Below are 14,029 nucleotides of genomic sequence, written 5' to 3' on the forward strand. Positions count from 1 at the left end.
TATATAATACATGTTGGTTAATATATTTCATCTTTTATATAATTCTATAGTTAAAAATATAATAATAATGTTCAGACGTGTACCAATAGAGCTAGTTGAAGTAATAGATCATCATCACCCTTAGTTTCATAAGAACAAACAAGATGTAACGCAGCAGAAGCAGCGTCGCAATCCAATATCTAAAAGTGGCCCATTTTTATTGACCCGGTCCAGCAAACAGAAGAAAGAACTCATCACAAATCCATGTCTTTTTGAGTGTTTTTGAAGCAAACGTGTTTGTGTACAAGTCAAGTGTTAACATAGAAATTAATCACAGTTCTTAAACAAATGCATCAAGTAGAGAAGAAAATGACATTAAAAAACCTCCCAAACAGATTGCTGCAATTAGATGAAAGATAGGTCTTACAAAAAGGCATCACAAACTTTAAATAAAAAAAAAGCATTCACTACTCTCACACCCTTGCTTTGCTTATACAACACATCATTTCTACTACAAACCATCTGTAATATATATATATATTCATATTATTCTATATATACTTAAAAGAAACTAGATTCTTATCTCAAAGAGTTAGCATAGCAACTTAGAAGACCTTAAGAACATAGCTGATCAAGTCTTATCTCCTGTGTCTGTTCTCTCTGCCTTCTCTTAAGCTTCTTCCTCTCCTGTACTCCACCTCTGCATCAGAGCTTGAGAAGCCAGTGGGATAGCTTCTGCTACCTTTCACAGATCCCACTCTTGATAACAAAGCCTCTTCATCCGCATGAATACCATTTCTTGGTTTGTGACCTAAAAAGCCAACACAAAATGCAACACTCAACACACAACGCAGCAGCTCATAATAATATATTGAGATTAATAAAACAATACTCACCAGTTTCTGATTTGGTACTCGTTAGCAAACTCGCTTCTCTTCTAAGCAGCTTTTGTCCCTCGCTTGGCGAGTAAGCTACTGGTTTAAGTAAAGACTCATCCATCACATCATTGATCTCTACATACTGACTAGTTGTAACAACTTCATCAGCACTAAACCCAAAGGAAGCCCTGTAAGCTTCCAACTCCTCCATGTCCTGCCTTGTCTTCCCATTCCCATTACTGGGATACACATCCGAGTCCTTGGACACGCTCAACCTCCCACCGTTCTGAGGATCATGATCCTGGTAAAACTTGGCGAAAGTCTCGGGACAGAAGAAGTTAGACTCCTGCAGAGGCGTGGAGACTCCCGAAGCCCGGGAGACCGCGCTGGCTGGACTCCCGGGGTAGAGAGAGTACGTAGAGTGAAGATCATTGTAATGGCTGCCTTTCCCATTGGAAGTCAAGAAACGAGCGTAAGGCACGTCAGGGGAGGAAGGGGTGGTTAAATGCGCAAGCTCCGGAGGAGGAGTGAAAGGAGCTGTGGACGGCTCGGTGGTGAAGGTGGAGAACACAGGAGGAGGGGAGACTAGCTGAGTCTCGTGAGCGTACGGTCCTGTGGCGTACATGCTGGAGGAAGGACCGGAGGGTGATGAGTTTGCGGCGAGTGACAAGTAGGAGTTGTTTGGGGACTGAGCTGTTGAAGGGAGAGCAGAGTTTGTGAAGGAAGCGGGAGAGGATGGTGGAGCTAAGTAAGATAAATTTGCTTGGTTGCTTAAGACACCACTTTGGTGAGGTCCATTGGGCTGTGAGGCTGAGGGATTGCCTCCTTCGGGAATGCGAGAAGCTGGGACTATTCGTTTTCCGCCCTTTTGGGACTTGAAGCAAGAGAAGACTCTTAAACAGCCTCCCCACCTTTTCCTCTGCACAAAGACACACTTAAGTGTAAGCTTCAAAGGCCAATGAGCTTACAAAAACCTATAAAGTTTTGATTAGTATTAGTTTGGATGATTGGTTTGCAAAAGGACACACTCCACTGTAAGTTTCAAGGCCAATGAGCTTACAAAACCTATAAAGGTTTGATTTTTATTAGTTTGGATGATTGGTTTGCAAGGAAAGGTGTCAACTTTATGTTCAATTCTCAATGATCACTTATTAGTGAAAAGACAAGAACAGAGGGATCAAAGGTGGAGACTCTAACATAGACCCTGATGAACATTTTGCCCATTAACTAAAAATGAGCTTACAAAACCTATAAAGGTTTAAATTTTATAACAAGCTTACAAGCTTACAAGCTTGAGATCAAGAAGCCTAAAAAGGTTTGATTTTTATTACTTTGGATGATTGGTTTGCAAGTAAAGATGTCAACTTTGTGTTCAATTCTCAATGATCACTTAGTTTAGTGAAAAGACAAGAGCAGAGGGGATCAAAAGGTGGAGACTTTAATAACAAGCCCTGATGAACATTTTGCTCTGTTAACTAGATTAGTGTGCGAACAGAGTTTGAATAGTCAGATCTAATAAGCATGAGAAGACAGGTTCCGAATCTGAAAAGCTTAGATTTGAGAGACTGAGCTTAAGTAAAACCCTCCAAGAACTGGAATTTAAAGTAAAGGAATTTAAGAGAGGAACCTGTTCCTGCTGCTGAAGAAACCTATGCTGCTCTGAGCCCATTTAGGTGTGTATGTTCGCTAAAAATCACTTCTTTTTGTATCTGAGTAGAGGGTTTCAGGGCAAAGATGTAATCATCTGAGGTTTCACAGTTTCTTCCAGCTTATTGATAGGATCCAGACAGTAAAAAAGCTAATGAAAAAGATTAAAAGGTTTGGTGAAGACAAAGTTGAGAAGTTTTTCACTGGAGTGGGAGAGATTTTAAGGGAAACTTTTTTAAGACAAATCTGCACTGCTGCAAACGGCATGAAAAGAGATGATGATCCTTATTACCAAAGGAAAAGCATTTTCTTTATTTTTAATCAGAATGTGAGCTCACCAGAAAACAAAAAAACACAGACACACAAAAAGAAAAAGGAGTAAAGATTAAAAAAGATAAAAAAGATAAAAAAAAAGGAGAAAAGGAGTAAAAGGGAAAGAGAGAAAAGAAAAAAATCTATGTTAATTAATGTTAAATCTCTTCGGTTCACACACTCCCTTCCTCAAAAGTTAATTCCTTCTTCTACTCATTTTTGGGAGAAGTTATTAAGGTTTTGTCAAATGTAGTTAAGTCGGTCATTATATGGTTAATCTTACTTAAATTAGATATCTAAGCACTTAAAATGGTTGATTCCCTGAGCACGTGAAGGATGTTTACTAATAATGGTTAAAACACGTCCAAAATCAGTGTAACTGCTGAGTCAAGCGGCTCTATTGAAGTTATTAAATGCAAACACTTTGAAACAAAGCCTGTTGTGATTATTTTGGCTTTGATAGTTGAATTTTTTTAGTTTTTGAAAAAAACAAAAAAATGGTCAAAGAAAGCAGCATATAAGGTTATGAAAAATAATTGGTCAAATAAATACATTTTGAATCTGGATTATGAAAATAAGAAGACTGTATATATATTGGTGATGTATTTAAATTGGCTTTACTTCAGACATACTTCATCATCTAAATAAATATACCCCGCAAGTCCTATAACATTATTTAGGGGATTAAATAATTAAAATAAAATAAAAAAAGGTGATTCTTTTCCCTAAAATGTTTGTTTTCATCTTTATGAATTGTCTCTAGGTTTTGAGGGTTCCAATAAAGCAGAAAAGAGGGCCTAGTAATAGTATGGTGGTGGTACCTAGTTGTTGTAGGATTTGGATCTTTTTCGAGGTCTGGGATTCATGTTAATGGGACCTTTCCTTCTCATTATTTTTCTCCTGCTCTTCTACATAAACCCAGTAAAAAAATAAATTACTAACAAATCCAGTAAAATTTGTTCTCTTTCTTAAACTTCCCATGGATCAACTAGTTAACACAAGTCATTTCCAGTTATTTTAACTTATCTCAATAATTACTCGTAGACCACATCACATGTACTTTCTTGTATTATTTATAATACACACATCACATGTCCTGAGTTACATGTCATTTCTACGAAAACGAAACATTTGGAAACTGGTCGTTGTTAAAGCTTTGATGGCCATTAAACTATAGTATATAAAACAAAAGATATGTTTTGATATTTCATTTTAGAAAATGATTAAAATCACATGGTACTATGGGAATGGTCCTTGTTAACCAAATAGGAACAATGGGCTTCACAAAGGCCTAATATGTTCTTAAGAGGCCCAAAAGAAGAAGACTAGTAAACTGAATAACGTGTGATGAGGAGAAACTTTTTGTACTTTTATAGTCTTACAAAAAAGAAGTATTCGACGTGTAATTTGAAACTTGATAAAAAGCACACACATTGTATCTATCTATACTTTAGTGGTCTCACCGAGCTCAACATCTTTCAAATCGATATGCTCTACTCCTTCCTTGAGTAGCTTTATCTCGTCTTCTGTCATACTGTTTTTCCCCTGAGGAGTCGACTTTGCGTTTCTCTGTTTCTCTAGATCAACCGCCCAGCTATAGATCACCATTCCGACAACAGCTACGACCATACCGGAGATGTTCTTGAATGTCATCTCCGAATCAAAGAGAAGCCATCCAAGTGTAAGGACGCATACTGTTTTCATGTGGCCTAGAACTTGAAATGACGTTGCAGAGAATCTTCCTATGCAGAGGTATTGGCTTATGTTGCAGAATACGGCTAATGCGCAGGAGAGAAGAATACAGAACTGCAAAGAGATAGAGATAAAGTGAGGAGTAACGTCTAAATCCTTTAAAAGGGAAGGAGTTGAGAGAATGACTTACAATGGCACCATAAGTCATCTGGTAAGTAGTGATGAACTTGCCGCTCAAGAAATAGTCAACAAAGGGGCCGAAGATGAGGAGTGAAAGTGCTTGGATCGGAGCTGTTTTGCTGAGCAACTCAAAAGACCCTACCGAGTATTTCTTCTGCAGAGAGCCTATGGACTTGTTTACATAAACAAAAAAGGCAAATTTATAAGACAAACAATTGACAGACACACACACAGAGAATAGTTGTCGGTTAACAAACATAGCTTTTGGTACTTACAATCTGCTGCAGGGAAGTGGAGAAGACGGCAGTACAAGCACAGATGAAACCTTTGGCATTAACTTTAACATCAGTGACAGTACAAATGCCAACACCAACAACCACAACCATAACAGACGCCTTCACTTCTCTAGAGTAATGCTTGCTGTGTAGTATCCATTCCATCACGCATACAACCGGAATCATACTCAACTTCGATATCTACGCACACAAAAAAATTATAACCAAAAACAACGGATGAATCAAGAACAAACAATCGTTTAAAAACCAATACATAAACCAAAAAAAAAAAAAAACTTAGTCTGCGGATTTGTTTGAAAATGATCAAAGAATTATTGTTTTCTTTTATTTTTTGTATACTCTTTGAATACTAGAGGCCAAAACTCGTTATCCCCCAAATACGAAACCACACCATATAATATGAGGTTTGTCTCAGCGGTTACTCGAACTGGAGAACTCTGACACAATGGCCAATATCCATTTCACTTGAGCTAATGACTTCTTTAAGATTTTTTTCTTTTTGTCAACTTGCAGGTGTCCGGACATTCGGCCCGAATAATCTCCCAGGACGAAGAAATGGACATTCACAACAGCACGACGCCTGCGCTTAAACCAACTGGCTACTGCTCTTTTGAGATTTCTCGTAACCAAAATGTTGATTATGCGGATTTGTGCAGGATTAAATTTTTCTTTTGATATACTCAATTTGAATACTAAGAGAGGTTCAGAACCGAAACTCGTAATTTCCCACAGCATATAATATTAGTTTTGTGACTGAGAACTACTGACATGTCACGATAGCCAGGATCCTTTCCAGTAATATTAATTTTGTGTCGGCGGTCACTCGAACTAGGGATCTTTGACACAGTTGGTCACTCGAACTAGGGATCTTTGGCCATTCCAGTAATATTAGTTTTGTGTGGGCGGTCACTCGAACTAGGGATCTTTGACACAATGGCCAAGATCCATTCCAGTTGAGCTAACTACCTCGATTATTTATTTATTTAGTTATTGAATTTACCTGGTAGAAGCCAACAGAGTTGAGCATGAGGCTGAAGTTCATAGCAGCGATGGAGACGTTAGCTACGAGAGAGAACCAAAGAAGCTCCCAAAGAGGAATGTGCTTCGACGCAGAGAGCCCCGTCGCGTTCGACACCATGCCAACGAGCGCCGTGAGCGCGAAGTGGAATCCCGTTAGCGTCGTCGCTAACACACAAGAAAGAGAAGTTCATCGTCATTAATTAGAAAGTTCATCAAAGATCATGAGATTTGACAAACGTACCGAAGCTGAATCCGAAGCCGGAGGAAGACATGAGCTGTTTATTAGCCATGATGATCCCCACGGAGCTGACGATGTTCATGCCCCATGCTCCGACGTCGGAGACTGACGACGACTGCTTCTTCTCGCTCTCCATTTTGGAAACCAGCTCTCGATTTTGGTCACAGACGCTGATCACAAGTCATCGTTTACCTTATTTGACCTTCTTCTTACATTTTTCTGGTCCACTGGTTATGTTCTTTCGAGGAGAGTTCCTTATAAGGTTAGTTTAGTCTTTTCGCTTTCTATGTTATTATAAGAACGTAATAAATTTCCGATTTTGTTTAATCAACGCGTTACTCGTTAGAACTTTAATTAAGCCACACGGGGGAACTGATCAAAACAGACGTTTAACGAGTGATTTAAATTACTAAAAACAGAATCATTAATTTAATTGTAAAGTGCCGTGATGGGGAAACTAATATATTATTATTTTATAGCAATCAACGGCTATGACATTATCAAAATTGAGAGAATTGCCCTTATCAAAGCCTCGTATGATTTACAGATCTAAATTTAAAGAAAATTAAAAGTAGTTTTCACAATTCAATTGCCACCATTGTTCACGGTGGCACACCATCACATTCATTCACACTAAAAGCCAAATATATCTACTTGCTTGAAGTATCATTCATAAATAAATAAATAATAATTCCAAAAACAAATAATCAATTTTTGTATTTTGAGTTGTTACTAGTCCTTTGTGCCTGAACGCAAATAGAAATGAGAACACATGATCTCCAACATCAACACGTTATTACAAAAAGTGTAGTCACTTTCATGTGGTTTTGGAACATTAATCATATTCTTCAAAAACCAAAGAATAAAAGGCATAACTGTACACAGAATGGCACACATCTAATACAACCTGGACTCATTAGAAAACAATGGTACTAATGATTCCATGTTTCTTACTCTCTAGGTTTCAAAATTACACAATACAAAAAAAAAACTTACACAATACATAAGCTTTCTCTGTCTCCAGTTACTTTGAAGACATCCAAAAAACATTTTAGGCCAGCAAGTCTCGGAGTTTAATATTGTTGGAGCTGTTCATAAACCATTGAGCAAGTGGTGGCTACACAGTACACAAACTAGCTTTAGTTTCCTGGACCATTTATGTGATAATTAGTGTGTTTTGTTAATCTTCTATAGCGAACATGCAAATAAAAAGAAAAACGAATTCTCATTCTTATGGTGTAATCTAGGGCCGAACATTTTATCCGTTAAATTTGATTCGATTAGTTATTCGTCTCGATTCGATCCAAAATTTTCGAATATCCGTAGACTTTCGAAGCAAAGCAAATACTAAAAATCAATATCCGTTAAAATCAAAACAAATCACAAATATCGAAATTTTAAGAAGCGGATATCCGCTCCGATCCGGAAATATATAAATACATGTACATATTGATTATACTTAATGTTTTAAATGTATAAGTTTATATTATTATTATTATAACATATGATTTGACAAATTCTATTCACATTATTACTTATATAAAAGTATTACATGAAAAAGAAGAGAAAAAAAATTTATAAAACAATTATAACTTTTTTCTTAAGTTTTGTTTTATTATAATTGTTAACTAAGTTTAAAATTTATAAAATATGTAGTTTCACTATTTCTTTTAGTTTTTATTTTATATATCATGCAAAAAAATATATTTATATTAAATTTTTAAGATTATTTGTATTAATCAAAGCGGATGAGATATCCGTAAGTATTCGTAAATATCCGTAAATATCTATTTATTTTTTAAATATCCATTTTTCCGGATATCCGTATTTTTTCGAAGCAAAATAAATCAAAAAATTAGATCTCCGTAGCATACAAAACAAATCACAAATATCCTATCTGTGTCGAGCCTTGGTGTAATCGTTCCTATGTTTCGGAAACTCTACATTTTGTTGTTGTTGTCGGTGGTCAAAGTCAAAAGAATAAAAGAACAAAGAATGTATAAATGATTAACACCATTTTGCTGTCGGTGGTCAAAGTCAACAATTTTAGGCTCGCAGCAAGGAACGTTATGGAAGCTGTGGTAAGCATTGATGACCAGTCAAGAAGCTATATTCATTCAAGACACTTTTAACATATGAGTTCTTGAAAAACGTTGTTGTTGCATGCAGGCTTCGATGGAGTCTCGAGTCATGGTGCCTAATGAGTAATGGCTATCTGATCGACCAGTTCATGAAGGACTGATCTAGCAAACCCGGATCAACAGTTTCTTGAATCATGTACTAATAACACATTGTCGCAATTATAACAACACATTATCACAAAAGAGCTTTTATCATATATACTTTCAACATCACTTATAATATAACAGAGGCAAATCACATTAAATCATTGAAAACAAAAGGAAAAAAAGAATAGCTTTTACATAGCAGCACACAACTGGAAATATAATATATACTAAGACTGAGTATGTAAATATATATATATATATATATACTAAGAGACACTTACTGATTCTCACGTGAATCAGAATCAGTCATAGCCAGTTGAAGAAGTGTGTTTCTCTGCACCAGGTGGTGGTGCGGGTCTTGGGAAGTAATAGTTGAACTGTTCATCTCCTAGCTTCGGTTCCTCCACGTAGGGACTCTTCTGTTCCTAACGGTTGCCAAAACAAAGTAAAGAGTTTATAAAATGTATTCAATAAGAGTTTAATTCTACCAAACACACAAGCATAAATGTTGTGCAAGTCATGCATTATACTCCATTATTGAAGATGGAGAGAGATGAACTTAAAAAGGTTTATGTGAGGAAGAAGATACCTGAGTACCATAGGTAGAGTGAGACGCTTCATTAGACTTTGGAGATGTAGATGCATCATCATCACAGTCCCTTTCATCCTCGTTTAGTTTTTGAGTTTCAGTTCTTGCTATAGGTTCACTCTCACTAGCTGTTTTCGCTCTCTGCATGGCAACCGATAAGTTACAACCCTTACAAATCACATTTGAATAAAATATTAGAAATGAATGAAACCTGGAAGATCTTCCCCAGAGTTTTTAGCCCTCTTGCTCTTGCACGAAGCTCCTCCCTCTTGGCTTCGGAATCTTGAAGAACCAGCTGACAAACACGGGTAAGAGTAGCTTCGATATCAGCAACGTTGAGCTTCCACAGAGAATCAACCATCACTCTCTTATGGGACTGAAGGTACTCCTCAAGCTCCTCCTCCGTATAATTCACTTCACCGTTTAGCTGCTTCTTCATCTCCTCCTGCAGCTGGAACAACGCGAATGCGCCTGTTGCAGCAGTGAGCTGGGATTTGATGTAGTGACCTTTGTTCCTAACCCATTCAGCGACGAATGGTACTCCGAGAAGGAGAGCTTTCTTCCCTAGCTCCTTTGATGCTTGTCTTACATATATATACCCAATTGTATTCAACATCTCCACACCATACGCTGCCTTGGAGAGCCTAACCATTTCAGCTTCGGCGTTGGTGATAAACTCGTCTCTGTTAACCACGTTAAGCCGGTCTTTGAGAATCTGAGCAAGCTTGTCTTCTCTTTCTTTCTGAACTGTCTGAAAGCAACAAAACACACAATCCAACATTAATATTGTGTACACAAGGAAGAGACCTGAGAGAGTTTTGAGCAAACACTTACTCTCATTTTCTCTTGAATCTTTTTGGTATCATTTTCCCCTTCAGTGAAGATATCGAGTGAAGCCATTGACGCCATAGCTAGCTGTCCTATGTACCTTTCGAAAAGCTCGCTGCCGAAAAGCATTGCGAATATTTCCGCAGGATCTATGATTGCATCACTGAAAAGGATGAACACAAACAAAGTAAGAACCAAATAGTTTTAGCCAGCGTTCTAAAAATCGGTCTATGCGCCCGCCTAGTCCCGCCTAGTCCCCCTAAACAATAATCCTCGAGCACCTAACCACCGCCTAGCGATTTTTAGAACATTGGTTTTAGCACACAAGAAGATCTATTTCACTAAGACTCAACAAGAAGGAAAAGACACTAACGTTGAGATCCCAGACTTCCCAAATGCATCATAAGCTTGGCGTTGTGCTGAATCACTTAGCACTTGATAGGCTTCTCCCAACACCTGAGTTTAAAAAAAAAAACTCTTTATGTTAAACAAACAATGAGAGAGAACCTAAACTTTGGTACTAATGATTTCAAGCTATGTAACAACAACACACAAGCTTAACAGTTACTATCAACAGAATCTGATTCCAACAATTGAAATTGTTTATCTTTCAAACATTAACTTGCCTGGAAGTTGTGAGCAGCTTGAGGATCATTAGGGTTCTTATCTGGATGAACTTGGCGTGCCTGTGTAAAGAAATTTAAACAAAAAGGAGCCAACAATCACTATACTTGTTCACATCAAGCTTCAAACTTTTAATCTCAACTCTTCCCCAAAATTCAAATAACAGACAAAAAGGTCTCTTCCCAGATGAAAAAGAACCCAAAAAAAAACACCAAAGCCCAGAAAGCAAAAGATAAAAATTCAAAACCTTGATGTAGTAAGCTTTCTTGATCTCAGACTCTGTAGCAGTTGAGCTAACGCCCAGCACATCATAGTACTCTGTTTCCTTCACCATCTATAATCCAAACCGAATCTAACTAACTAACTCAGATCAAATGTTTGACACAAGAACACAAGAAAAACAACAACTTCTCTTCTCCTCTTAAGCACTTCAAAATCAAAGCTTTCCTCTTTCTTTCTTTCTTTGTTTCCTCTTCTTCAAATTTCACTTTCCTTTTTCTGTTTGTTCGCTTTAGATGGACGAGTCAAAGAAGAAAGTCTTTTACTTTTTCTTTAAAGGTTTTCAATTTGAATCGGCAAAAAAGAAAAGAAAAGAAAAGAAATGGACTTTATATTATTCTCCACGCGGTTTTTCGTCAGCTTCTCATTGGATTTATGAATAATCAAATGATACAAATGTCACTTACAGCGAAACTCACAAAAGTCTAATCATAATCATAACCTTCCGAGCCACCTAGCAGGTTTGGAGCTCGTTCTCATTGTTCATTAGCTTTCCGAGGGCTTGGTCTCTGCTTCTTCAGCTTTGGTGTTTGCCGAGTCATGTGGTTTGATAGGAGTGCAAGCGATGTTCTTTATCACACAAGAGTAAAGATCAAACTCTGCCTTGAGCTTATAACAGCTTGCTTGTATCCACTTCTCCGCCACGCTCGTTGCTACACTGTCTTGGCTATCTCTCTCATGCTCTTCAATCGCTGGTCTTATCTCATCGTACAAGGACGTGAGACGTACCGCTGCTTCCTTCTTCACCTCCTGACAACAATTTTTGCCAAAACTCATCAAGTTTCTTATCAATATGTACTGTGAGCAGAAAAAAAAAAAAAAAAAAAAACTCTTTTACCTCGCATTTGAGAACTTCATCTTGAGCTTCTTTGGTTGCTAGTAGCTGAACCACGTTTGCTATGTCAACGTGCTTCTTCACAACATTCTTTGTAATCGGCCTTCCTCTTTTCCTCGCAAGACCCTTAGATATAACTGCTGTTTTCTGCGACGAATCTTGCGAGGTCATCAGCTTCATATCTTCTTCGGTTTTAACAGTTTCTGTGACAGCATCTACCTCCATAGGAGCTGAATCTGACTGCTCAACAATCAGAGCAGTAGACTCCTCTTTCACAATATCTTTCTCTTCATTTTTGTTGGACTCAACATTCTTAGAAGTAGGTTCAGATGTAAGCTCGTCTTCCGCAGAATCATAGACCGGAATCTTATCAACTGAGTACCGATCATCACCGTCCTCCCATACGTATGTATCCTCCTGAAAGCCGCGAGACTTGGCTCCAAGAAAGCCAGAGCAAGACACTGCACCACAGAGACAACGGACTTTGGTTCCACCGTACCACTCAAAGTTATAGTCATAAGCCAACTCAGTCCTTGGAGATATGCTCTCTTTGGCAAAGATCCCAACTCTTACTTCTCCCAGAACATTCCACTTCCTCGTCTCACAGTTTGGTTTACTGCAGGAACAAAACAACAAGTAAGAAACAGTTCTTCTGTAGCTATAGATTTCTATCTAAACCCCGTTGTTTGTTTTTTTTTTTCTTACCATGAATGGTTTATAAACCTAGCAAGGCTTCCTTTCTTAGTGGCGTCAATAGCCTCAGACGCATTGAGAGATATTATGTAAGCATCCTTTACACCTGCACCCATGTGTAACACACAGTTTCAGCATTGTGAAGATCCTTCAACATCTCTTTACTCAGTACTCACCATGAGTTTCGTAAGTTTGAGCTCTACACTTTGCTTCTTTCCATGAGATTACTTCTCCACAGTACTCAATAATGAACTGTCCTTCCTGAATCCCAAACACCAAATACATTATCAGTTTATCTGTTCATAACCTGATTGAATATTCAATTTGACAAATGACTAACCTTTATGTCTTCAACAGCCACTAGTCCGTAACCACGACCTTCGGACTTTATCAACTTCGTCTTTGCGTATTCACATTTCTGAAACTTCTGTAACCAAGCAACAAACAAGTAAACTACTAAGAACGTTACCGAGCTTTAAGACAATGATTCTACACTCTTTACATCATCAAAAGCCGAACATTCAAACACAGTGTTTACCTGATTCTTGCAATAGACGCCACAAGGGCAGTAACCAGGTGTACACTCGGTGTTGGTAATCACATTGAGGCATCTCTCACCACAAGCACTGTCAGGGTCTCCAAAATCAAACTTGCATTCACAGATAGAGATATCTTCCTCCTTCTGCTTCTTGTGCCTATAGAGTCAGTAAAAATGTATACTTTAAAAATGGGAATACTCCTTTAGAGAAGAAAGGTTCTTACTTTCGATAAGAGAAGTCATTTTGATAGATGTGTTCATACTGTGGCACCTCGTCTCCCTCTTGATCCTTTTAAAATCAAAAACATTTCGAATTTAGAGAAAACCCAAAATCGAAATCTCACCCGTTCATTAGGTAAGCTGAGAACTTACAGGATCACAAGTAAATTGCATTCTTTTTCCAGATTGTGGAGAGAGAGAGAGTGTGCGAATCGTGCCACTGCGTATTGACTAATTAGGGTTTATCGATCACTGGAAAAAGGAAGAAGCTTGCGTGTAGAATCGAAACCATAGGCAAAAAAATTGCCTGAGAGTTTTGGGAGAGAGAGAGAGAGAAGACGGCGAGCGAGCGAGGAAGAAGACGGCGTTAAACTTTTTGTTCCGTTTTTTTTTTTTCACACGGCGTGAAATAGTTAGTAAGAGGTGTGTTAAAGAAAAACTTAATTTCCATTTTTAATACTTCTATAATAATCAAAAATGGGGAAATGATACGACTTACGTATCTTTTTCACTTATAAATAAATCATTTTTAATTTAAATAGATTGATATACTTTAGTGTTTGTGCAAATCTCAAAAAACGCCTTTTATTTTTTTAATGTCTGATTAATTAAAATATTACAAAGGACTAAAAATATTACATAGACAAATCTTAAATTCATGAAAATATCAAAAATATTCAGAAATCATTGTTAAAATTTAAATTTAAAGATATCATACATATTCAGAAATTTTATAAAAAAATTTTTTAAGAAAAGTTGTATCATAACAAACTGATTTAAAAAAAAATATTATTTTATTCTTTTCAAAATTTTAATATTTATTTATATTATATCTTTTATAAATAAATAATTATAATTAAAAATGAGAATGTGATGTCATTTAACCATTTTAGTAAGTTTACTTTGGTCACTTTGACTTTGAATTAATTTTAGGAAAAAAAACTATTAAAAACT

At 37.1% G+C, this 14,029-nt stretch overlaps 4 protein-coding genes across 4 annotated transcripts; all 4 read right to left on the reverse strand.

Annotated features, from left to right (window-relative positions):
- Positions 1-360: 360 nt before the first annotated feature.
- LOC106427279 (uncharacterized protein At1g76660) lies at positions 361-2,903 on the reverse strand. The gene is made up of 3 exons (XM_013868013.3): positions 2,485-2,903; positions 876-1,776; positions 361-790 (listed from the first exon to the last, which is right to left on the reverse strand). Exons 1-3 carry the CDS (start codon positions 2,524-2,526, stop codon positions 618-620), a joined length of 1,116 nt encoding a protein of 371 aa, XP_013723467.1. The 5' UTR covers positions 2,527-2,903; the 3' UTR covers positions 361-617.
- A 1,261-nt stretch (positions 2,904-4,164) lies between these two features.
- Positions 4,165-6,505, reverse strand: LOC106427345 (UDP-rhamnose/UDP-galactose transporter 1). Its single transcript, XM_013868074.2, has 5 exons — positions 6,246-6,505; positions 5,985-6,169; positions 4,964-5,164; positions 4,699-4,860; positions 4,165-4,622 (listed from the first exon to the last, which is right to left on the reverse strand). Exons 1-5 carry the CDS (start codon positions 6,376-6,378, stop codon positions 4,260-4,262), a joined length of 1,044 nt encoding a protein of 347 aa, XP_013723528.1. The 5' UTR covers positions 6,379-6,505; the 3' UTR covers positions 4,165-4,259.
- Positions 6,506-8,555: 2,050 nt separating this feature from the next.
- LOC106427336 (chaperone protein dnaJ 10) lies at positions 8,556-11,104 on the reverse strand. The gene is made up of 7 exons (XM_013868066.3): positions 10,759-11,104; positions 10,514-10,573; positions 10,261-10,343; positions 9,894-10,050; positions 9,271-9,810; positions 9,060-9,200; positions 8,556-8,895 (listed from the first exon to the last, which is right to left on the reverse strand). The coding sequence occupies exons 1-7, from the start codon at positions 10,843-10,845 to the stop codon at positions 8,773-8,775; spliced, it is 1,191 nt and encodes a 396-aa protein (XP_013723520.1). The 5' UTR covers positions 10,846-11,104; the 3' UTR covers positions 8,556-8,772.
- LOC106427335 (histone-lysine N-methyltransferase ASHH1) lies at positions 11,105-13,477 on the reverse strand. Its single transcript, XM_013868065.3, has 8 exons — positions 13,229-13,477; positions 13,081-13,145; positions 12,857-13,013; positions 12,659-12,745; positions 12,495-12,579; positions 12,331-12,424; positions 11,629-12,241; positions 11,105-11,540 (listed from the first exon to the last, which is right to left on the reverse strand). The coding sequence occupies exons 1-8, from the start codon at positions 13,247-13,249 to the stop codon at positions 11,277-11,279; spliced, it is 1,386 nt and encodes a 461-aa protein (XP_013723519.1). The 5' UTR covers positions 13,250-13,477; the 3' UTR covers positions 11,105-11,276.
- Between the last annotated feature and the right edge of the window lie 552 nt (positions 13,478-14,029).

Source organism: Brassica napus, chromosome C6 (assembly GCF_020379485.1).
Source record: "Brassica napus cultivar Da-Ae chromosome C6, Da-Ae, whole genome shotgun sequence".
NCBI classification, from domain to species: Eukaryota; Viridiplantae; Streptophyta; class Magnoliopsida; order Brassicales; family Brassicaceae; genus Brassica; species Brassica napus.